This window comes from Perognathus longimembris, chromosome 28, assembly GCF_023159225.1.
Source record: "Perognathus longimembris pacificus isolate PPM17 chromosome 28, ASM2315922v1, whole genome shotgun sequence".
In the NCBI taxonomy this organism is placed as follows: Eukaryota; Metazoa; Chordata; class Mammalia; order Rodentia; family Heteromyidae; genus Perognathus; species Perognathus longimembris.
The window spans coordinates 3247352-3272445 of NC_063188.1; the positions used below are offsets into that span (position 1 = coordinate 3247352).

Here is a 25094-nt window from a genome sequence, read left to right on the forward strand (position 1 = left end):
GCCTATTCTGGCTTCAAACCCTGATCCTCAGATCCTAGCCTCCTGAGTGGCTAGAATGAAAGCTGTGCCTGGCTACTAATTATGTGCAAAATGTATTGTTTTGGTTACTGATTTAAGCACTTTTAAAGGATGACTTTCACTGAGATAAGGTGATTTTTCAGAAACTTTCTATGAGAGATTCAGCTCACACGTTCCTCCTCTTGGATGTGGTGCAGGATGATATCATATCCTCAAGGAAGAAGTGAGGACTGCCAGTACAGATAAAAACAATATATGGCTATGTACTACAACCTTGAGAAGCCAAGCCCTTTTGATGCTAGCAATACAGAACTCCATGTTCTGATACCAGATGCATAATATTCAGCAACATTCATCCTATTGTTTCTATATACTGATTTTTCCATCACTTTCAACTAAAACTGAGTTCAATTAAGAACTTGTCATTAGGGTCAGATGCCAGTAGCTCATGCCTGTAATCCTAGCCACTTAGGAGGCTGAGATCTGAGGGTTGCAGTGCAAAGCCAGCCGAGGCAGAAAAGTCTGTGAGAATCTTCTCTCCAATTAACCACCAGAAAACTGGAAGTGGCACTGTGGCTCAAGTAGCAGAATGCTAGGTTTGAGCAAAAAAAGCTCAGGGACAGCACCCAGCCCCTGAGTTCAAGCCCCAGGAGCAACACATACACATACAAAACCTGTCATTATAAAACTCTCATACAGAGGCTGGCATGTAGCTCAATGCTAGAGTGTTTGCCCACCTAGTACGTGGGAGGTTCTTGCTTTGATCTCAAGCGTTGTAAAACCAAACTACAAAAACCCACCCATGCACGAGTCAATACAGCATCGAGGTGGGAGGGATTGCTGGCAATAGACAGTTACAACATAGCTATTACATAAGGCAGGGTGAGATAAGAGTTCCAACGGAGGCACCTGCAGAGTCTAAAATCTAGATAGGAGATGAACTCTCTCTGGGGTTCCACACATGGCCTGAAAAGGGTCTCAGATTGAGCAAGACACTGAAAGATGACTGCGTGAATGATGAGCATAACAGAGACACAGGGGTTGTGGGGAAAGTGATAGCAAAGTCCAATCTGAGAATGTACTGTTCAGGTCAGAAGAGTGCTGGGCCATCTTGCATGCTTACAGTGTGGGGGTGACCCATAAAGAGTCTATAAGTGGTTTGTTTTGGGGGGGTGTGACACAGTGACATATTATATTTAAAATAAAAACAAAAGCCACACACTGGCAATGTTGTATAGGATGAGTCAGAGGAGAGGGAACTGAAAGAAGGGGGAACCAGTTGTGAAGCCTGGCTTAAATTAGGAAGCACAAATAGAATTAGGGAGAAGTAGTTGAGTTACTCAAAATTCCACCCATACGAGTTGGAACTGACACTCCTACGGGAGGAATAAAAATAAGTGACTTCAGGTTTTCAAACCTGAGCAACCAAGGATCCCCAAGACTGCAGGACACAGAAGGCAGACAGCAGATCCCATGAAGTGCAGGAGGATAGCTTGTGATTCATATGGACCCCGAGAGGAAGGGGGAATTACACCACTTACACGCAAAGGCAATATCAAGGCTAGCTATTTATATAGTAGTGATACCTTCAGTTAAGACAATAAATTACCAGAGAGGCAAAGTCAGTAATAAGAAGAGAAAAGAAGGGTGAGAGCAAAACATTGACAAAATGTTCATCCTGAAGGAAAAGACAGTGGCAGTGAAGTCTCACAAGGGAAGAAACAAAAATCAAAAGACTTTCAGCCAGTGGCTCAAACCTATAATCCTAGCTACTCAGAAGGCTGAGCGCTCAGGATCATAGTTAAAAGCCAGCCCTGGCAGAAAAAGCTTAAGTGAAGCTGTAGTTCAAGTGGTAGAGCACCATCCCTGAGCAAAAAAAAAAATCTAAGGGATAACTCCTGGGCCTCAGTACTGACACAAGCGCGCACACGCGCGTGCACACACACACACACACAAATCAATCCATCAATCAATTCCAAATGCACTGCAGATCTTAATGTAAGACCTGAAACTTTGAAACTATACAGAAAAACACAGGAAAACCTGTGAAATATATAGGCATGAGTAACTATTTTCTGCATAATTTGGATTCTTTCCAACTTCCCAGCAAAAAGATGAAGGGCAAGAATAGACAAATGAGACTGCATCGAATTAAAAGGCTTCTGCACAGCAAAATAAATAATTACCAGAATCAAGAGAGAACCCATAGAATGGAAGAAAATCTCCAGCTATTCAGTGGAGAAAAGATTAATATCCGGAATATACAAAGAGCTTAAAAAATAAAGCTAGAAAAGAACAAACAATCCAGTTAACAAATGAGCAAATGAATTGAAAAGATAGTTTTCAGAAGGAGGAATACAAATGGCTAATAAATACATGATACAATGTTCAACATCCTTAGCCATAAATAAAATGCAAATCAAAGCTACAGTAAAAAGCCAAGTGCCTATGGCTCATGCCTGTTATTCTAGTTACTCAAGCTGAGGTCTGAAGGATCATGACTGAGATCAGCCCAGGCAGAAAAGTTTACTGAATTCCATTTCCAAAAGAATCAGCAAACAAGCTAGCTGGAAGTTGGCTTAAGTGATAAAACCCTGGGTCATCCTAGTCAAAATGGTGGGGAAAATGGAACCTTCATGCACTTATTGGTGAAAACATAAACCAGTGAGTACAACCACTGTGGAAATCCACATAGAGGCTCCTCAAAAAACTAAATCTAGTTCTACTTTATAACTGTGCCATACCAGGCTTAGATCTTCCAAAGGAGTATAAATTAATTTGTAGGAAAGATACATGTATAGCCATGTTTATTACAGCTCTGTTCATAGTAGTCAAACTGGAATCAGCCAAAGTGTACAACAACTGGTGAATGAATAAAGAAATTATGATAACACACATACATACACATACCATGGACAATTACTCAGCCATAAAGAAAAACAGAATTATGCCATTTTCTGGGAAGTGAATTAAGCTGTAGATATTAACACTGGGCAAGATAAGCCCACCTCAAAAAGCCAAATACCATATGTGAATCTCATTTGTGAATGATGATGATGATGATAGTGGTGGTAGTGGTGGTGGCAACAGTAATGGAACATGAATGTAAAAGGGGGTATATATAAAAGAGGACCAGTGGGAGATGAAGAAGACTAAATAATGCTGTTTGATAAAGGGGGAAGGAGTGGGAATATGGTGGAGGAGTTGAATTTCTAGTAAGTTCACTCACTATGTATATGTATGGAAATATCAAAGTGGAATCCCCTCATATTACAAATGTATGGCAACCTAAAAGTTAAATAATAAAAAGTGTTTTATGTGTGTGTGTGCATGCTACACAGAATTATCTCTAACTCTGAGAGTCAACCAGAGAGGGAGGAGAAAGGTAAGAAGATGAAAGCAAGGCACAGCAGGATAAAGGAAGACCAGACCACAGAAGAATATAAAGATTAAACAGTGGCACTCATGGAATGGTCTGGTTCAGGCATAAAGTCCAAGTGAACTTATGCCAGTAGTTTGGTGGAAAGGAAGGAAATATTGTAACTACATGTTAAACCAGGTCATTACTTGGACTAAGGCATATATTCTAAGTAATTCAGTGCCTAACTCAGTATGTAAATATATACTACATGCTACCAAATTGCAACTGAAACCTCATTTTTAATAAAATAAATGTCTTATTGATCTGCTGCCTGCCATACCTGTACGATACATCTGCATTTTAGAATTGTATAAATGGCATTTAGGCTCAGAAGATCTGTCCCATTTATAACTGGAGCCACAAAGGCCAGATATGCAGCACTTGTTAGTGCCAAAGTGAAGACTATGATCTCTGGGAGGAAACTCAAAAGGACTGCACTAAGACATCCCATCTTCTCACTAGTCCACATATTCTAAAGAGCACAGAAAACACAAGTCACCCCAGGTGAAGCTCTCAGGCTTTGAGGCTCCCACTTGCCTCCTGATCTCACAAACACTAGCAGAGGAAATGTCTACTTCTTCTGGAAATGATTACATCAGATATTAATAACATCCCCCCATACACATCACATTGGGAAATGCTGAGCAGTGAGTGAAAGAGAAGCTCATCCCATACACAGTTTTCACACTTCTGCTGCTTAGGAAACTCCTAGAATTTACCAGACTATGGGCCAGAGGGAAGGCGTATTTCGTGAGGGTCTCAAACATATCTCTTCTGCTGTGGCCTTCTTGTTTCAGTGCAAACCTTAGGTTTCTCAAATCCTAGAGAGAAAGCAGAAATTGGAGAGTTTAGTTTTCAAATAACGTCATGGTAATTAACAAGAATTCTTCTGTTTGATTAAGGAAGAATGCTCACTCACCTAAAAGGGAAATTAGATTACTAAGGAAATGATTTTGCTTTATATGTTTTGAAATGCCAGGTTGAAGAACACCTGAAAATATTCCCATTACAGACATAATAGTAACACAAAAATCATTTGATAGAAAAAAAATCCAACCTTGCTATGTACATCATCTACTGTCTGTATTCACTTGTTTCCAAGGTATTGTTCATTATCAAACAGTATTTTATCAATACAATGTTTCAGGGGACCCACTATCAAATATAATCTCTAATCTCAACATTGTTAAACCTATAGTTAACATACAAACACTCTCTCCTTCAATGACTGGCTTTTTAAGCTTTCATATTAGTCATTTAAATGATATATTTTTACTATACGACTTTACATTCACAGTTTTATAAAAACCACTTTTAATTAATCAATATTAGTGATAAGTTTATTTTCAGGAACTATAAATTAATTCACAAACCCAGAGTGTAAGGTAGTTTCCAAGACTGATAGACAAGAAAGGGGTGTGTGTGTGTGTGTGTGTGTGTGTGTGTGTGTGTGTGTGTGTGTGTGTGTGTGTGTGTTCGTACTGGGGCTTGAAGTGATGGCCTCAAACTCCCAGCTGGCTTTTTTGTTCCAGACTGGTCCTCTACCACCAACTTCTGGCTTTTTGCTGGTTAACTGAATATAAAAATCTCATGGACTTTTCTGCCCATGCTGGCCTCAAATTGTGATTCTCAGATCTCCACCTCTTGAGTAGCTAAGATTCCAGACATAAGCTACCAGCACCCAGTGACAAGAAAGATTTTGAAACAGAATCCAAATGGAAAAAGTTCCTGTAAATGTCAATTTGTATTGGATATAAGAATATAATTGTCTTAATTTCAAGGCTGGAAGATGGGCTTATTTTTAAGTTGTCTCTTTAGAATGAGCATGGTGTTGCGGAAGCACGTTACTCCACATCACACTTTCAATTCTCATCTCAGAAAAACAAGCAGTGGGCTGGACCCGGGGCGATCTCAGGAATGCCTTTCTGGATATCATAATACTCATATTTCTCAAAGTGCTTTAAAATTTGTCATCTTAATGACGCTTTTAAGTGCCAATCCTGGGGCTTGGGCTCAAGGCCTGGCTTCTTTTTGCTCACGTTAGCACTCTACCACTTGAGCCACAGCGCCACTTCTGGCTTCTTCTCAGTTTATGTGGTGCTGGGGAATCGAGCTCAGGGCCTCAATCATGCTAGGCAAGCACTCTACCGCTAAGCCACATTCCCGGCCCTATGCGTCCTAATTCTTTTGTCTAAAGGAGCAGCAAAGGCTTTGTCATTATCAAGGTATCACCAAAGGTAAAGGAAGTATGGACTAGACTCAAAGAGCGCTAATGAATGACCTGAGAGCAGATGCATCTCTGGGGTCTAGGCTGCTGCAGGACTGTGCACATGCTTGCTCTTTTGGTTTGTAAGGCTGAGAATGGAAGCCAAGGTCTCACATATGTTATGCACGTGTTCTACCACTGAACTATGCCTCCCACCCAAGCTTTCGATTCTAAAAGCAAGTAACCGAATCAAGTCCAACAACCAATTTACATCATGTCCCAGGAAACTGGGATGACAGTTGTTGGTTAATGATGGAAAGCAATAGTCAGGTAAAGGGAAAAACAATTTCAATAGGAAGAGATAGGTAAAAAAGGGGTTGCAACCAGCCACTGACACAGTATTAGACAGCTTAGACCTATGAGAAAGCTTCTTCCTACAAGCCATGGGTCACTGATAGCTTGGCAAAGTCATTCCCTTAACTAGATGGCCAGAAATTAAGACTATCTCCAATAAATAATTATCTTGCTCTGTGATTTAGATGAGTATTTTCCATGTGCCAAAGCACAAGTGATTCAAGAAACTTTGTACCATTCAATTCAGATGCAATTAAAGACAGAAAAGAATTATTTTTTTCCTTGCCAACAAGAAAAATCAAAGCAGAAAGAGCAAATGACTCAGAGACAGCAAATCACTAAATCTGTAAGAGAAAAGGGAGTACACACCAACAGGTAAGTTGCATGTGGTTTTCTGAGTCTGAGTCATCACAGAAGGGCACCTGGCAAAGATCTTTGTGGCACAACTTGCAGCCAGAGTCTCACTCACTCATCATCTAGCTAGGTCTTACGGTGACGCTCAGAGCTGACTACTAAGACACCATTTCTAAGGAAAACACATATCACTTCCAACTTCAAAATACCATGCTGGCTTTAAATAGAGTAAATGTGAGTGAGAAGGAAGTAAAAAGAGAAGGCAGTATGATTTTTCTCTTCAGAAAAAAAGATTAACTGGTACCAGGGCTGGTGTGGGACCTATGGGAAAGACTTTACATTGCTGCTGCTGGACCAGGTCCTCTAGGATTGACAACCAGCATGTGAACATTGCTCAGATTAAAGCAAGAGCCAAAAAATGCTGAGCAAGGAAGAACAATGGGAAAATTCAGTTCTATATTTTTTTTTCAAAAATGTCCCAGATGGGGGGCTGGGGATATGGCCTAGCGTCAAGAGAGCTTGCTTCGTATACATGAGGCTCTGGGTTCGATTCCCCAGCACCACATATACAGAAAACGGCCAGAAGTGGCGCTGTGGCTCAAGTGGCAGAGTGCTAGCCTTGAGCAAAAAGGAAGCCAGGGACAGTGCTCAGGCCCTGAGTCCAAGCCCCAGGACTGGCCAAAAAAAAAAAAAATGTTCCAAATGACCCTACTGGAACATGAGCTCTGACTCCCTTCTAGCTCTTTCTAGAATTGGGCACTTTGGTATAGGGACAGTCTTCTGATACCTGTAGCTGGAAAGCAGGTTTCCTTATATAGCAGCGTATTCTATTGTTTATGAATTGCTTAGGCCACTGTATTTAGATCTGGCCTTGCCACTTGTTGGGTCATCCTGGCAAAACTACCTGAGTGTTTGGGACCCAGACTCCCCTACCTCCAACATGTCCCACTCAGAGGATGGTGCAGAGGACAAGTGCAGTGCACCTATCATGTATCTAGAGAGACACAGATGCTCAATAAACAGTTATTATAACAACTATCCCTTACATTTTCCCCATTCATCATCCCCATACAAAAGAGTAGACTACTACATCTGAAAATGAACTCACCAGTTCTCTGAGTTCTCATATTCAGTGACCATAGTGACTTCATTATATGACAACTTCTCCCCACGCACCTTTGAAAATCCGAACTCATAAGAGAAGATCCATTTCTTTTATTATTAATAGTACTATAAATATTATTATTGTTGTCTAGGACCTTAGATGAACAAGACAACCTTGACTTTCTAATCCCACATAAACTTTCGAACATCATTCAACATGTAAGTGCTTTTTGCTTTATGTAGGAAAGTACTGAATCTCTTACTTTACAAGTAATATCTAGACCATAGGCATTTTCTCCTCTACTTGACGCGCCTCCCATTTTTTCAATCCTTGAGATCACACCCAGAGGAACATCAAGTATGAGAGCAGAATCCTGCAATGCACAAAAAACACAAAAGTCAGCATTTCTCTCAATATCATGTAAACATCAAAAATATGTGAAAATAGTCATAAGCTTTCAAGATATTTTTTCTTATTGATTTTGGTGTGTTTTGTTTTTTTTATTTACCGTGGCCCTTTTTACCACTTTTATGAACAAAAATATGCTATTGAGACCACATAAATGAGCAAGCATAAAGACAGTCAAGTATGCAACCAAAAGGCATCCTCAACCACTTGCCATCGTGCATTTCCCCAAGAGACCGAGAGGAAACTAGGTACACACCATTTCAGGGCCCCAAGAAGTCATGCAGAGCCTGTTTCTGTAGCCTGTCTTCCACAATGATCTGCCCTTTAGCTAAGTGAGTTCCTTCCCCATTCCTTCAAACACATCATCTCTAATCAGGCTGTGTGTTTTGCTCAATGTACTACTTTTGCTTAGAATAATTTGTCCTTCCCACAGCTATAGCCAGGGCTGAGTAAGCACTAAATCTAATGCAGCCTTGTTTCCCAATCAGATAAAGCATAATTAATTACTTCCTCTGAAATAGCACAGTACTGACTCACAGTCCTGTTACATCACTTGCTTCTCTCTGCTTTGTTATCACCAACTGACATGTGTGTATTTCCCTGTTGTCCCACTCAGGGTGCACTTCCCAGAACAGAAAGGCCCAAATGCACAGCCATGCTTCCCCAGAGCTTGCTAGCCACGCTGGCTACCAATGATCCAGGAGCCATGCTATATTCATTCTATAATCACTGCAGCTGCCAAACAGGAACACCTTGCCACATCCTGCCACAGAGGCTTTATATGCAAGCCCTCATTTATTGCTCAGTCTTTCCGGGTCAAAGGTGGAGAATCTCTATTTCCTCCAGTGGTAACCAAGGTTTTAAAAAGCTTCAGTAACATGTTTAGCAAACAAAGGGTGGGGCAAGATTTCTAGGTGATGAGAACTCACTAAAAGAGCCATAAAATTAGTCCTACCTTTTGAGCCCTTTGACCCAATGTTTCAGTCCTACCAATTTATATCTTAGCACTCAACAGGAGTACAAACCTATGTGCATGAAGATATACCTGGAAAAATAAGTTTAAGTGGAAAAAAGCAACATGCAAACATACTTCAACTATGATAACCTAAAATATAAATCTATATGAAGGAGATATGAAGGGCTATGTGATTTTTAACCCAAACTATTTAATGCTGGATAACTTTAGACAATAAATACTAAAAAAATTAAGCTGGGCACTGGTGGCTCACACCTGTAATCCTAGCTACTCAGGAGGCTGACATCTGAGGATCGCAGTTCAAAGCCAGCCTGGGTAGAAAAGTCCCCATGACACTCTTATCTCCAATTAAACACTTAAAAAACGGAAGTATGGGCTGGGGATATGGCCTAGTGGCAAAAATGCTTGACTCGTATACATGAAGCCCTGGGTTCGATTCCCCAGCACCAAATATACAGAAAATGGCCAGAAGTGGCGCTGTGGCTAGCCTTGAGCAAAAAGAAGCCAGGGACAGTGCTCAGGCCCTGAGTCCAAGGCCCAGGACTGGCAAAAATTAAATAAATAAATAAATAAATAAATAAATAAATAAATAAATAAATAAATAAATAAATATCAGAAGCAGTGCTGTGGCTCAAGTGGTAGAGAGCTAGCCTTGAGCAAAAAAAAAAAAAGGGGGGGGGGTCAGGGACAGTATCCAAGCCCTGAGTTCAAGCCCTATAGCCAACAGAATAAAATTTTTAAAAGGTGATTCAATTGTTTTTCTTTGAGTATTTCCTTTTAGACAATAAAGTATTTCCTAGCTAGTACCCCATAATAATCCAAGCTTTTCAGGAGGTGAATACTGGGAAGCTCATGGTTCAAACCTGGCTCAGTCCAAAAGTTTGAGACTCCCATCTCAGCCAATAGCTGGGTATGGTCATTTGAGTCTGTCATCTTAACTACATGGGCGAGTGAGATTTGGAGGATGTACTTCCAGGCCAATCGGGGCAACTTTTTTTTTTTATGAGATTCCCATCTCAACATAAAAAGTGAGCATGGAGGTCTGTGTCTGTTGTCCCAGCTATGATGGGAAGTATAAAACCAAAGTATCACACTCCAGGACCCTGATTTCCCCTGCTTTAAGAATAACTAAAGCAAAAATGGCTGAAGGCAAGGCACAAAAACAAAAGAAACTACCCATTTCTTCATAAAATATATAGAGCTTAAGGGTTATCAAGAAATTTAAAGACCTGTAAGACTGTGTCGTGCATCCAAACCAATGAATACCACTCAGCAATAAAAATGAAGGGATTAAGGATATTTGCTCCCTAGAAGAATTTCAATAAATAAAGCCAATTGCAAGTGTCACATGCTGTGTGAGCCTATCTATGTAACATTCATTCTTTTGATTGGCTGGTTGGTTTTAGTTTTTTTGTGGTTCTGGGGATTTGTGTTTGCTAGGCAGGTGCTCTACCACTTCAGCAATACCTATACCCTCTCACTGAGCTTCTTGAGTCTGTTCATTTGTTTCTGAGCAGTAAACAAATGGTGTCATTCTGCCTTGTTTTTTCTTACAAGCTGCTTTTTTAGGGGTGGTACTGCAGTTTCAACTCAAGACCATTGTGCTTGCTAGGCAAGTGTTCTATACTTGAGCCATGGTTCCAACTCTTTTTGCTTTAGTTATTTGGGAAATGAGGTCTTGCACTTTTATCCTATCTGGCCACCATAACCATCCTAACTATGCCTCCACCTAGCTGGAATGACAAGCATGTAATAACACATACACTTTATCAGTTGTGATGGGTGTCTCTATAACATTTTGCCTAGGCTGGCTTCAAACCACAATCTTGCTCATCTCTGCTTCCTGAGTAGCTAGGATTATAGGAGTGATCCACTTGCACGCAGCCAATTGGTTGGTTCTTTGACAGAGGGTCTCACTACGTAATCCCAGGCTTCCTGGAACTCACTATATCATATAGACTGGGCTTAAACTCACAAGTCTTTTGCCTCGGCCTCTAAGTGTTAGGTTTACCAGCATGCACCACTACACGAGACTATGTAACACTCTGGAAAATGACAAAATTGGAAAACTTTTTTTACCCAGGCTGATCTAGAACTATAATCCTCCCATTCTCAATCTTCTAACTAGGATGATAGGTGTGATCCACAGTGCCCAGCTACCTTCTTAGTTCTCAGAAAGCAATGTAGTTATTGGGAGGAGATGGGTGACGCATACATAAGGCCTTTCTATACTATTTACACAAGTTATTGTGAGTTTGTACTTATTTTAAAATTAAAAAGTTGAAAAAGTTTAAGTATAGTTACTATGAAGAAAAAAGAACACAAACTCTTAACATAGACAAAGGAGTTTTGATATTTATTAGCTGGATGACTTTGGCAAGTCAGTACTATATCTCTTGGCCACATTTACTTGCAAAGTAGGGATGATTAGAGCTAATGGATTTAAAGTACCTGGCATGGTTCCTGGGAAGGGTAGGCAAAAAACAATGCAAGTTATTATTAACACCATGATGTCAAAGAACACCTTAGTGCTTACAGAATGAAATTATGGTCTATACATACAATGAATCAGTATGCTCTAGCAAGCACCTGATACATCTTTCTGATTGTACCTAGAAAAGAGGCAGTTTAGCTACTGTTATGGGGTAAAACATTTCACAATATGGTTAAAGTCAAAATTCCCCAAAACACTAGTTAGAAACATTGTACATATGAAACTATATGTTATAATGCCTCTACTTCTCATTACAGTCCAGTTATTAAAAATACTATCAGGCAGTATATCATTATGCTTAAATCATACTGATTTATGTGTTTTTGTGATCTGTTAGCCTAAGTGCTGACCGTATACATAAGATGCATAGATTGAATGCTATATGAGAGTCTGGTACTGTAATATCAACACAGAAGCAAGTTTGGGGGTTTTCTTTATTTTTATTTTTGAAAGCTCAGGAGAATTGCTGTTCTCTACTTCTATATAGAGGAAATTCTGTAGCTCAGACCACTCTGTCCTGACTCAATGCCAGGAATGGGACAGCAAGGAGAAGCAGCCACTTCTAAGCAAAGGAACCCACAGTCTAATGAAGATACCTGCCATGTTCTTCCTGAATGACATGTTCTAGATCTGATAACTCAGCAGGCCAAACAGGAAGACCCAGGAGCAGGAAAATTAGCCCAATTCTTCGGAAACCTGAGTCATCATTTGCTGAATATCATTAAATATTGAAAGAGTCTCAAAGGTCTTTACTAACTCCAATTTCTGTGCCTCTAAGTATCTAAACCAGCTGAACCAGAAGTATGATAAACAAGTGGAAACAATATCCTTATTCCCTCTCTCTCATATATATCAAGAATCAGGAATTTTACTGGGCACCAGGTCTAGGAAGAAAAATGTGAAGTTGTCCTCATGAGGCTTCCTGAGGTTCCCTGGGGAGGGCTAGGCTCATGGTGAAAGAGATCCTTAATGCTGGGATTACAGGTGTGCCCCACCATGTCTGACTAGTGATATAGTTCTTTAGGCAGAGTGTTGCCCAAACATTCTTCGATACTATTCAGCTCTATGGTTCTTTTGTTGACCTCTCATAAAACAGCACATCACATTAACTTTTACTCAGTAAAGGCAATTCTGTGGAGGACTAGGACAATGAAATCTGTGTGCTTTGCTGTCCTCTGAGTTTCCAATGCACAAACAGGACTTGAGGACCATGGTTTGAAGCCAGCCTGGACAAGAAAGTGTGTGAGAATCTTATCTACAACTAACTAGTAAAAAGTCAGAAGTAGAGCTGTGGCTCAAGTGGTAAAGCAACAACTTTAAGCAAAAAAGTTATGGGACAGCACTCTGGCCCTAAGATCAAGCCCCAGTGCCAGCACACAAGAAAAGAAAACTGTCCAATATATTTGTCATATTGCCAGCAGTCTTAAACTAGCACCAGTTCTACTGTTTAAAATAGCAATTATTCCTGGTGTAAATGGGGAGTAGAAAACAGGGTTTCTTTAGGTGGTGGTGGATCTATATAAATATTCTATTATGAATATTTCAAAATAATGGTGTTTTTTTTTTTGCCAGTCCTGGACCTTGAACTCAGGGCCTTAGCACTGTCCCTGGCTTCCTTTTGCTCAAGGTTAGCACTCTGCCACTTGAGCCACAGCGCCACTTCTGGCCGTTTTCTATATATGTGGTGCTGAGGAATCGAACCCAGGGCTTCATGTATACGAGGCAAGCACTCTTGCCACTAGGCCATACTCTCAGCCCTCAAAATAATGTTTAAAGAGGGTGAGGATCAATGGTAGGGATAGGATGGGGATAAACATGAGTTTTAGGTGAAGAAAATGGTCCAAAGCACAGCTCAGAGGTAGGACAGCACAGGGCTGGCGTAAGAGAAAGTGAGAGCAGCTTGCAGGAGTCATTGTGTCATAGACACCTAGGACAGAAGGAGAGACGCATACTGGGTGCATTCATAGAGATCACTGCAAATATGGCAGGGGCATCTGTAAAGACACACAGAGTCCTCAAGAAAGGGACTGAGAAGACTGCAGGCATGTCTAGGGGGCTGGGGAGAGGCTGAAGGCACGAAAGCCAATCTGGACACTGTAATGGCTAAGGATCAATGCTGGCCACAAGGTCCACCCTGAGGGTGGAGGAGCAAGACTGAAAAGATGGGGCAACTGCAAGGAAGACACTTAGGAAAAGTGTCCCTAGGAGGAAAAACAAGAATACCAAGTGAAGGAACTGAGTGAGGAATAAAGAGTTGAATAATTTCAGTTTTGCCTAAGTCAAAGGATGTAAAAGAAAGTCCATCCAAGCACCAGTGGCTCATGCCTATAATCTTGGCTAGTCAGGAGGTTGAGATTTGAGGATCACAGTTCAAAGCTGGCCTGGGCAGAACAACCCATGAGACTCTTACCTCCACTTAACTACCAAAAAAAATCTAGAAGTAGACTTGTGGCTCAAGTGGTAGAGTGCTAGCCTTGAGCAAAACAGTTCAGGGACACTGCTCAGGCCCTGAGTTCAAGCTCTTGAACTGGCAAAAACCAAAACCAAAAGGCCAATATCAAGGGAATCAAAAGTGCAGGCCTGGGTACAGAATGCCTTTGCATGCCCATCAAATGCCAGGCTCCAATGAAAGTGCATGGAAAATGGCTCAGGAAACCCTGAAGAGCTTGGTCAACAAAAGATACTATCTTCAGAGAAGTGAAGGGCACAGCAGTTAGATGAAGCCATGGGAAGTATGGAAAAAAGAGCCGATGCCCGGGACCAACAGAAACTTTACAGTGAAGACAGGGTGAAAGGAAGAGTAGAAGATGGACTGGTCAGTCTCCTCTCTCATACAATGTTTTCCTCACCAGGACCACCTGCAGACACCAAGAAATTCTTACTAATTCCTGCCATTTGCCCACCATGGTCCACTACTTTCCTTCCTGAGATTCTTCTCCCCTCCTGACTTCGACCCCACAGCCTTTATTTCCAACTAAGCCAGGGATATCTTCACCCAGGAGTTGTATAGTTCAAAGTTCACTCCTTCCTTCAACATACTTCTGTTTTGAAGAACTCAAGCAGCTCTGATTGGGAATGTGGCCTAGTGGTAGAGTGCTTGCTTAGCATACATGAAGCCCTGGGTTCAATTCCTCAGCACCACATATATAGAAAACAAAAGCCCAGAAGTGGCGCTGTGGCTCAAGTGGTAGAGTGCTAGCCTTGAGCAAACAAAGAAGCCAGAAACAGTGCCCAGGCGCCAGGACTGGCAAAAATAAGCAGCTCTGATCGCTCAAGCAAAAAATTACAGGAACTGGTTTTGACTCTCCTTCAACTACCTTAACCAGCCACCCAATATCTTGGGAGTCTCCCATAGTGTTTTCTCTTTCCCATCTCCACCACAACTGTGTTAGGCCATTCCTGCTTACCTAGAAAACTAAATCACCTTCTAGTGGGCCTTCCTGCGTCCCATTTTCCCCCTGGTTGAGCTATCATCCTCACTGTAGCCAGCATACTCTTGGAAATGCATGCCTCATTTTCCATAAAACACCAACTGCTCGAACTGTGACCTGTGGAGCTCTTGAGACTACTTTCTCAGCTCCTCTTGTCCCCATCATTCCATCTATTTCTAATGCTCCAGTTTCCGAAAGGCAGCCAGCCACCTTGGTAGCACCGTACATATGGACAGTGTCATGTAGACAAGGAAACCCTCTAGTGCTGTGCTCCTCCCTTCCTCACTGGACCCAAAGCAACACTGGTTGGGACTCTGGAAGTGTTTTTCCTTCAAGAGATCCCCACATTGAAGGGAATCAAGTACCTACAAGAGCCCCTGCTGTGCTCACATTATTAATGCAAAGTCAGGATCCTTAGCACCCTTAAGGTCAAAAGGTGCCTGAGGTACTCTGAGTACTAGATGCAATGCTGGAACTGGAGATTCCACGATTTTTGTAGGGTCTACATTGGTCAACACACAGAGGCTTAGGCCTTGGCCTTTACCCTCTTTAAGCAGTACCAAGATCACAGTATCCTGTCCTCTCCTGAAGTCATTCACTAAGTGCTTGCCTGTATATGCTGTGTTATGCTGTGCTAACTCTTGGGGAGGTGGGCGGGTAAGAAAAGGGCTCAACCAACATCTGTTAAGACCACAGACATAGCAGCAAGTAGAGAGGACAGAATTCACTCATTCAATGCTGCTGTCTGAGCATCTTCAATACACCAGGCTTCATTTGGAGAGCTGAGACAACACCAGTGACAGAGAGATAAACAGCAAGCAAGATGAACCAGAAAGGAAAAAAACCAGGGAGGGTCACAAGTACTCAGGAGAAAAACTGAACACGCAAGAAGGGTATTACAAGTGTAGCTAAGGAGAGCATGGAAGGATTCACAGTGGTAAATATTGGCAGAAAGGCATGAGGAAATGCATACAGGGATGTAAAAGCTAAGTGAGTGGGAGGCTTTGGAAGGCTCCAAAGAGGACATGACTTTTGAGATGGGTTTGGAAAGACAAAGAACAGCTTTTGAGAGGGTGTGAGCACTGCGTGTTTGGGGAGGAGAGAAGTGAGTTGGGCTACAGACACTGGAAGGCTTTTATAGCATACAAAGCTGAATAGACAACAGGGGGCCAATGGCAAGCTTTGGAAGCAGCTGCCGCATAGCTTTGAGGAGAATCACTTTGCAGGCCAGTTGTGAGTACAGACCACATGACGAGGGCCAGGTAAAGGCAAGCACCATGGGAATCTGAGGATATGACCACTGTTCCTCGACTTCCACCACAAAGCACATCACACACATCTGGACTCCTCATTCCCGCTGCAGTGATTACATACCTGAAACAGATGTCCACTTCGAAATGCCACGGAGATAACAGCTCTTTGTCAAATAGACAATTTTTTTTTTGTATTTTGCAGTAAAGTTCACAATGCCCATATGTATGACTTTCAGCAAAGAAACACTACTATGATTATTTTTAGGCTCCTGAATAATCATTTAAACAGCATTCTTTACAGGAAGTTTTTGGCTATTGCCTCAATTAGCTGTTTTTTAAAAAAAATTTGTGTATGTGTGTGTGTCCTAGCCCTAGTACTAGGGTTTGAATTCAGAGCTTTGGAAGTCTCTTAGCTTTTTGGCTCAAGGCTGACACTCTACCACTTGAGCCACCATTCCACTTCAGCTTTTTGTGGAGGGGGGCGGTTAATTGGAGAGAAGAATCTCTTGGATTTGTCTCCCAGGGCTGGCTTCTAACCATGGTCTTCAGATCCCAGCCCCTTGAGTAGCTAAGATTACAGGCATGACCAACACCTGGTTCCCTTTAGTCCAAGGCAGATCAACATTTCCATCATTTATCTTAGTCTCTTCATTCACCTGCTTCTTTTTCTCTGAACTTTCTCAATGTCAGAGTCAATGTCCCTCTTCAAATGTGGCACCCAGACTTGAAGCCATCACTTCAGATCTGTAGTCTGGTCATCATTCTACTACCCTCCTGTGAATTCCTTTCACAGGCACATTAACTTCTTCATCAGTCATGTCCAATTGCTTATTCAAAAGAGCTTGGATCCCACTTAAGACAGATCTCCTTCATCCTTTCTTAATTCAACTTGTTTTTACTACGTGAATATAATCTATGCTAAATTTGATATGATTAGATTTGCCCCAGTAGTCTAGCCCAGTTAAGATGATGGCAGACCCAAGCTCTATCATCTAGCACCTTGGCTAGTCTGCTGCTTCTCTCATACTGGCCATGGATTGCATTATGAACTCTAGAGAGGAAAGACCCTTCATAGTAAAATGTTAGTGATTCCCCTTCTGAGCTTATGTTAAGCTTTTGATACAAACACTATACCCCAACTGGCATGTCCTATCACTATTCAACCCATGTATCAGGGAGTGTTGTATACCTTGATTCCATAAAAACAATACATCAATAACACTTCCACTGGTTTATATCTTTCCTAGGTACTTAAATCATATGTTTAAAATGATCAACTGTAAGCAGTAGTTGTCGAATGGTTGAGGTAATGGACTACAAAATGGTCAACGGTAGAATTTTTACCAGTTGTTGCCAAGGTTGACATTCAGTTCACTGCTGATAATTTCCAGAATCTTCTTTTCCATTCTGGAAAACTAGAACATACACCCATCTCCAATCTTAGAAGACTGAATTGATTCACATAAATAGAATGCCCCAACTCAGGCCTCTGTGGCCTGATCCACATCCCAATCCCTATAAGCATATGCTACAAGAGGCATCAGAAGGACAGTGGCTCCCATGGCTAAGGCCACAGGGGTAGTAGATGGAATTTTTCAGAATTCAGACATAACAATATAGCCCCAGAAAAAGATCAAAAGCTACAAACTGGTCTACATTATAACTACTCTAAAGAAATGGCTCCGCAACAGTATCAAATCCTATGTATCGGTCTCTAATTGGCTACTACTCTTCCACGTACTGGCCTATTCCCTTTTAGTCCATTCTTCCTTGGCCTAAAGTTCTAGTTGCTTTCCTTTGCCCTCCTGGGGCATTTCTGCTTCGTGTCAATGTTCCATCAATGGGACATTCCTTGAAATGTGGTGACAAACATGTAATGGCCACGGTTTAAAATGAGTCTCAACAGCCATAGCATGGTCATCCTAGTCTCCCACTGCTGTCTGGTGCTTTCTAGCTAGACACTTGGAAAGTTCTACAATATTGGGCCTTAAGCACTGTGACGTTTTAAAAAGTGATGCAGCAAATCTGGGGTGTCTATATTGTATGCTGAGCTGCACAAGCAGTTCTCATTTGTGCTTCTTATTATGAGCCAGTATTTTACACAAAAATAACTTTTTCACACAACCAAAAGCCTACAACTACCAACCTCCCTTTCTACTATTCTGATATCACACTTGTTTTTTAAATGTATTCTATTCCCTACCTAAACAGGTGTTAGTGTTAAAGGAGTTTTGCATAAGCAAAAAATTAAGAGTTGAGAAGCAAATACATACCCCAGGTTAATCTGATCCACAATCTTGCAAGGTAGCAGAGAAAACAGCTTAGCATTATCTTTAACAGTTAGGGTCATCTTTATGGACTTATATTCTACTTACCATTTCCAAACTTCTTAAATAAAGACGATAATTTGTGATGTAAACTCTTCCCTTAATGGGGCCATTGAAAGGACATATGTAAATAACTTCTTTGTCTAGTGAGATAAAAAAAGGACCCTAAAATAATGGAAATATATACCAAGATACACAACAAATGGCACTAATTTAATATAAACTATTTGGCTGAGAATATCTATAACATTACTGAGAAGGTTGAAAGCAGGCTTTGGCAATGCTTCCTCATTACCAGGCTAGGCTGAGTGTGCGACATGGGGAGCTACCAGGGCGGTAGGAAATTCTGTCCATTTGCCCACAATACTGCCACTACCTGGGACAAAGAACAAAGAGCTAGGGAACAAAGTGAATGAGGGTACTTCTGCTATTATCCTCAGATGGATGGTAAAGTAAAAAAAAAAAAATTGCCAGTCCTGGGGCTTGAACTCAGGGCCTGAGCACTGTCCCTGGCTTCTTTTTGCTCAAGGCTAGCACTCTGCCACTTGAGCCACAGCGCCACTTCTGGCCATTTTCTGTATATGTGGTGCTGAGGAATCGAACCCAGGCCTTCATGTATACAAGGCAAGCACCCTACCTCTAGCCATATCCCCAGCCCCTGGTAAAGTAAATTTTGGAGCTAGTTCAACCAGAAAAGATGGCAATTTACATAGGACAGTCTCATAGACTAGGTTGAGGGACTGAAGTTTGCAAACTCCAACTACACAAATATTGACATTTGCTTTTGTTTGTTTTTCAGAAAAGGCTGGCTTTGAACTTGTATCCTCCTGCCTTAGCCTCCCAAGTATTGGTAATACGACATCCAGTTTTCATGATGTCTTTAGTAAATGAATGCCAGAATTAGGAATCCATCTATAGACTATCACTTTTAATAGTCTGGAGAAGAGTTTAGCTAGGTTTATTTCAAAGAGAAAAGTCCATCTTTAGTATAAACAAACATAAGAGAATAACTCGGAAGTTGATAATAAGAATATATCTTTCTGGTTTGTTTTGTTTTTTAAGGATCTCCTTGAATGCATTGACTTTTAAGTTTCCCAACTCATTTTGAAATCCCTTTTTCCTCAGTTCCAAAAAGAAAACACCCAGGAAGTCTACTTCATGTCAATTACATTGACTAAGGTTTGGGCACAGAGTGGCATATATAAAGACTACCAAAAGGAAAACATCCTCTTTGCCCTTATCCAGAAATTAAGATAGACATGTTTAGGTTTCAAGAGCAGAATTATATGTGCAAGTCGGTGGACAAAGAATAAGTTTGCATGATTCTTCAGTATATGGCTTACTAATTCACAAATGTATCTTCATTCCAGAATCTTCAACTAGTTATCACTGTGATTTAGCCATTTAAGCTAAAATCCTGTACCTTAAGTCAATAAATTCACTAAGCAGTGGTTTCAGTGGTAAACTACTGGTTCCAAATTGACTAGGAGAGGAAGGTGTTGACTATAACATGAAATTTGGAAGCCTGCAACATTAGCAGTTGGCTTGGAATCTGTCAGATGCCACTGTATTCTAAGCTATGAAAGGCTTGCCCCTTCCAAAGTCAATGTCTTCCTCTTAATACAAACTTATCGTGAAAAAAATAACACATCAATATGTTACCTCGATATCACTGACTTCTATTTCTCGGTAAGTGAAATCTAATTTCAACCAATATGGTGTCCTATTTTCTCCAAGAGAACACTGCTTAAGCTTTTAACTTTATCATTTTGAAGCATATGCTATAGAAACTCTAATATCATTATGTTCTGAGACCATTAAGCCATGTGGGCATATATCATATAGTAAGAGACTTTTGAAAGAGTTAACCTATGTTTTCCTAAATCATTCTTGGTCTTTTGTACAAAGACAAGAACATCACTATCTGTGAGCACAAGGTCTTTAAAAGAATGCATTGATCAGGAAAGGCATGCAACGAGTTCTCACTTGGGTTAATACTTCTAAACACACATGCCTGTTTGTCTCTGTGACTGGAACAAAGTAAGGGGGACTGAAGCCATGTGATCTGCCACACTCCTCCACTTTTGCAATCCAAGAGTCAGAGGGTCCTTACCAGTAATCAGCATTTCTCCTGGGAGTCGAGGAACAGTCTCACTGAGATCCTGATTAGCTCCCTCTCGAGACATCTACAAACAAAACAGAAGCATCACACAACATTCTTACAGGGTCTTAAAGCAGCCTAGAATGCTGTAAGTATAAAGAGACCTTTTTTTGTTGGTCGTGGGGCTTGAACTCAGGGCTGGGGCACTGTCCCTAAGCAATTTTGCTCCAGGCTAGCACTCTACTACTTTGATCCACAGCGCCACTTCTAGTTTGTGAGTGGTTAATTGGAGACAAGAGTATTAGGGGGACTTTTCTGTACAAGCTGGCTTTGAACTGGAATCCTCAGATCTCAACCTCCTGCATGGCTAAGAGCTATTCAGAAGGCTAAGATCTGAGAATCTTGCTTCAAGGTCAGCCTAGGCAGGTAGATCTGAGAAACTCTGATCTCCAATTAACCAGCAAAAAGCTGTAAGCGGACGTGTGACTCAAGTGGTAGAGCACCAGCCATGATCAATAAAACTAGGGGATAGCCCCCAGGCCTTGAGTTCAAGCTCCAGTACCAGCACAATACAAAAGGAGTAACTTCAGTTCCATGGGGCCTTAACCACAACAGTAAAGAATCTTATTATAATGTCAGAATATAAGTGTTACAACATATTAGCTGTTTCGTTTTACTATGATCCTTTCTTGGTTTTTAATACTTTGTCATTCATAAGAGCCTTATTCTAGATTAGAGAAAGGGTGGTCTCTTGGAGAACCTTTGAGTTGCTGAGGGTCTTAGAAGACATTTGTCACAAATTTTCCAGTCACTTTTCAGGTATCTCAAGGCATATGTCTTACCCAATCACTTCACCAGTTCTGCTAGGCAAGCAAAGTATTAATCACTAAAACTCGTGTGGGAGTGGCAAGCCTATAACTGCAGTACTCAGAGGCTAAAGCAAGAGCATCATGAGCTCTAGGTTAGCCTAAGCTACACAGTGAGACCATTTCAAACAAAGAAACAAACTAATCCCCACAGGTGAGATCTGAGAGTTCAGTTACTATGGTAACTTGGCTGCCCAGCAAAGACGTCTTTCAAGTTATTCAAGCCACAATGATTGCAATGATAGGCTATGCCCCTCACTTATGGTAGATAAGGCACATCATTGACATCTGTTTGGGCAAAAGATTTTTTTTTTTTGCCACTTTCACTCCATTACATAGTTGCTTTCCAAAATCTCATGGCAATCATTTCATGAGTAAATTTTGACTGAAATAAAAGTATTACCTGAAGTAAAATGCACCAACATGCTTTTGCAAATTATTCAGTATTGTACACATGAAAAAATTTATTATTTATTAATAAGAAAAATATTAATTGTATATTTAGGTGAGATATAAGCTATCAAAAAGGGATATCAAAAAAGGTTGTTGGATTTTGAATCTCTTTACCTTTTTTATTCAAATGCAATAGTAAAATTCCTGGATAATTTTGAATATTCCTTTGAGCCTCAGTCTTATTACACAGCCCCGGCTGGCTTTAAACTCATGATCCTCCTGCCTCATCCTCCGAGTGCTTCGATCACAGGTGTACAATTCTCAGTATTTTTTTAGTACTTCCAAGTTTAACTAGGGGACAAAACAAATTGTTCCCAGGCAGAAATACCTACCTCCAGGAGAAGCAAGACCACACACCTTATGTGAATGGTAAGACTGGAAATAAATGCTCAGCCCTTAATACTTCTAATTGAGAAGTCTAAAGGCCACATGTTATATTTGGTTTACCTTTAAATCTGATGTTCAGCCAGGAGGAAAAATCACAAGTTAACCCCAAATAAGAATGTCAATGTCTGATTAGCATAGGACACATGACATTAACATAAGATATATTTTATAGCAGAGGAGCATTATATAATGACTTAAAATTGTTTTCAGTCTTGAAGTTACTCTTAGGTTTAGAACTGGCTCTTGCATTACAAATATCTTAAAAGAAAATATAATAAATCCTTCTATAATCGTGGGATGATGAAGGTCCTTGTAGACACCTTAAATAGAAAACGTAGAGGAAAATATTGATAGTTGTCATTACATAAACAATGTGAAAGTCAAGCATGGTAGTAACATGCCTGTACTCCCAGCACTTGGGGGACTGAGGCAGAAGATTACAGGTTCCAGACCAGCTCAGACTACATAGCAAGACACTGTCTCTAAAAAAACAGAACAGAAAATAACTTTGAACTTCAGTATATTAAAATTAAATCATTATAAATAAAATTCAAAAGTCTGACAATAAACTAGAAAGAAGACTCATAATATATAATACAGAATTAAAGGAAGAAAGGGGAAAAAATGATAGAGGTTGAATAATTTTGTAATACATCGCATATATATATATATATGAAAATTGAGTGGAGAAAATGGATGCTGTTGATTAATGGGAGGTGGGTGGAAAAAGGTAAATAGACTGTTGGGGGTGGGCACTAACAGGAGGAGATGAGGCTAAGAACAAGGACGAAGGAGGTTAAGCACTATTTAAATGTTTTCTTTGTCAACATGAAATTTTTACTATAAAACCTGTGAATATTTGGGGGGAAGAGAGTGATAGATATGATAACATTTATTGAAATACATTGTAAAACATATGTGAAAATGAAATCTCCCCTATAACTACAGGAAGTTAAATGAGATATGTAAGCAAGAGTTAATTATCATGCTATAAAGAACATTTACTAATCAATAAGAATCTCCCCCAAACAGCCAAAAGGCAAACAGGCAAAGGACACAGTCACTTCACAAAAGAAACAGGAATGGACAATAAAAATGCTTTAATAATAAAAGGTCAGCCCTGTCAACAATCAAGGAATAAAATGAAAAGGCATCCTCTCTGGTCACTTGAGTATCTGTACACGCTTCTGGGTAGGAACATAAATTAACCTTTCTGGTGAAGAATCTTAAAGCCTTAAGGGTCTATGGATAAAAGTTTACTTTAAATTTATCCCTTCCTTTCAATATATGTTCCAAAATCTCCCTCGAATTGTATACTTTTCCCCTGGCTACTGGGAATCATTTTCTGTTAAAGTATTTGTTTTGGACGTGTAACTCTTTTGTCATCATAAGTAGAAAACAATGCTGCCGGGAACCAGTGGCTCATACCTGTAATCCCAGCTACTCAGGAGGCTGAGATCTGAGGATTGGGATTCAAAGCCAGCATGGGCAGAAAAGTCCCTGTGAGACTCTTACGCCCGATAAACTACTCAGAAAAGGCCAGAAATGGCACTGTGGCTCAAGTGTAGAGTATTTGCTTTAAGCAGAAGCTCAGAGACAGCAACCTGGCCCTGAGTTCAAGCCTCAGGACCAGGAAAAAAAAGAAGAGGAAAGGGAGAGGAGAGGAGAGGAGAGGAGGGGAGGGGAGGGGAGGGGAGGGGAGGGGAGAGGAGAGGAGACGAGACAAGACAAGACAAGACAAGACTAGAATGCCAGTATGTAGGAAGGTAGGGGAGATTGCTCAGGGAGCTCTGGCCTTCCATATCTCCTTCTGAAAGCTTTGCAGGAATGGAGGACTGATACTTGAGATGCGAAATCTTGTAGCAATTCGTGACACATAGGTTATTATTTTCAACATACTATGTAAAATTATTTCTTTTTTCCTCTGTTCATCTTCCCTATGACTTAGCCCCTGTTGTCACTGTATTTTATTCTGGTACCCTGGGTATTTTATATATGTCTGTCTGAATTAGGGAATGAAAGAGAAAGGGAACATGAAAACAGTGAGACAAAGGGTAAAAGGCAAAGCAATGCAACAGCAATACTTACAAGACAATAGGTTGTAAACTAACTGTACAACTGGGGTGGGTCGGAGGGAGGGAATCTGGGAGAAAAATGAGGAAAGGTGTATGTAACTGTAACCCCTCTATACTTCACCTTGACAATAAATACATAAACAAATAAATAAACTGTTTTTTTAAAAAAGGCTTTACAAAGGCAAAATGCACCTAACATCAATAAGGTTCTATCTAATGTATTATGTAGTCAAAATAAGTAAATAAATTATGAAAATTCTCATTCAATAAAATACAAGTGACTATTTAATATTCAAATAAAAAGAGACAGAAATGCAGCAGGGAATGAAGAAGGGGTGAAGGGAGAGAGAAAGCTGGGGAGAAACACAGAGAGGGAGAGATATAAATGTGAAAACTCCACTTACTCTCTTAATAGATTCATTCTCCAAGGAGTGTGAATTATACTTGGAAGTTGATGCAGCAGCCATACTGGAAAGTCTACCAAGGAAGACAAAATACTACATTAACTACATTTACATTACAACTTCCATATGTGATGCCAAAGCGTTAAAAATTTTATCTGGCCAGCGACCAACCGAACTTCATAAGGCCTGCTTCTGTGGGATGAGAAATACAAAGAACCAAGCCGAGCAAGGAGCCATGAGAAAGAACTCCAGTAGGAAAGGAACCACTGACCTGATTTCTATCACCATATGCTAGGTTATGTTTCATATAAATAAAATCATATGCCATATTTGCTGTAGTGTTTATTTTTGTTAGGATCGTGATTTTGAGATGCATCCAGGCTGTTGCATGTGTCACCAATTTCTTTTTATTTCTGCAAAGAATTCCATTGTAAGGGGTACAACACATTTTGTTTATTTGC

The 25094-nt window shown here is 40.5% G+C and overlaps 1 protein-coding gene across 3 annotated transcripts in view; it reads right to left on the reverse strand.

Annotated features, from left to right (window-relative positions):
- Positions 1 to 25094, reverse strand: part of Mtm1 (myotubularin 1) — a 92285-nt gene that overhangs the window by 40982 nt on the left and 26209 nt on the right. For all 3 annotated transcript variants that reach the window (XM_048335514.1, XM_048335513.1, XM_048335512.1), the window contains exons 2-6: positions 24634 to 24706; positions 20461 to 20533; positions 18396 to 18490; positions 7721 to 7831; positions 4159 to 4260 (exon numbers count right to left, since the gene is read on the reverse strand). In XM_048335514.1, coding sequence (XP_048191471.1) covers positions 4159 to 4260; positions 7721 to 7831; positions 18396 to 18490; positions 20461 to 20533; positions 24634 to 24696 — 444 coding nt within the window. In that variant the 5' untranslated portion in view covers positions 24697 to 24706. The remainder of the gene's footprint in view (positions 1 to 4158; positions 4261 to 7720; positions 7832 to 18395; positions 18491 to 20460; positions 20534 to 24633; positions 24707 to 25094) is intronic.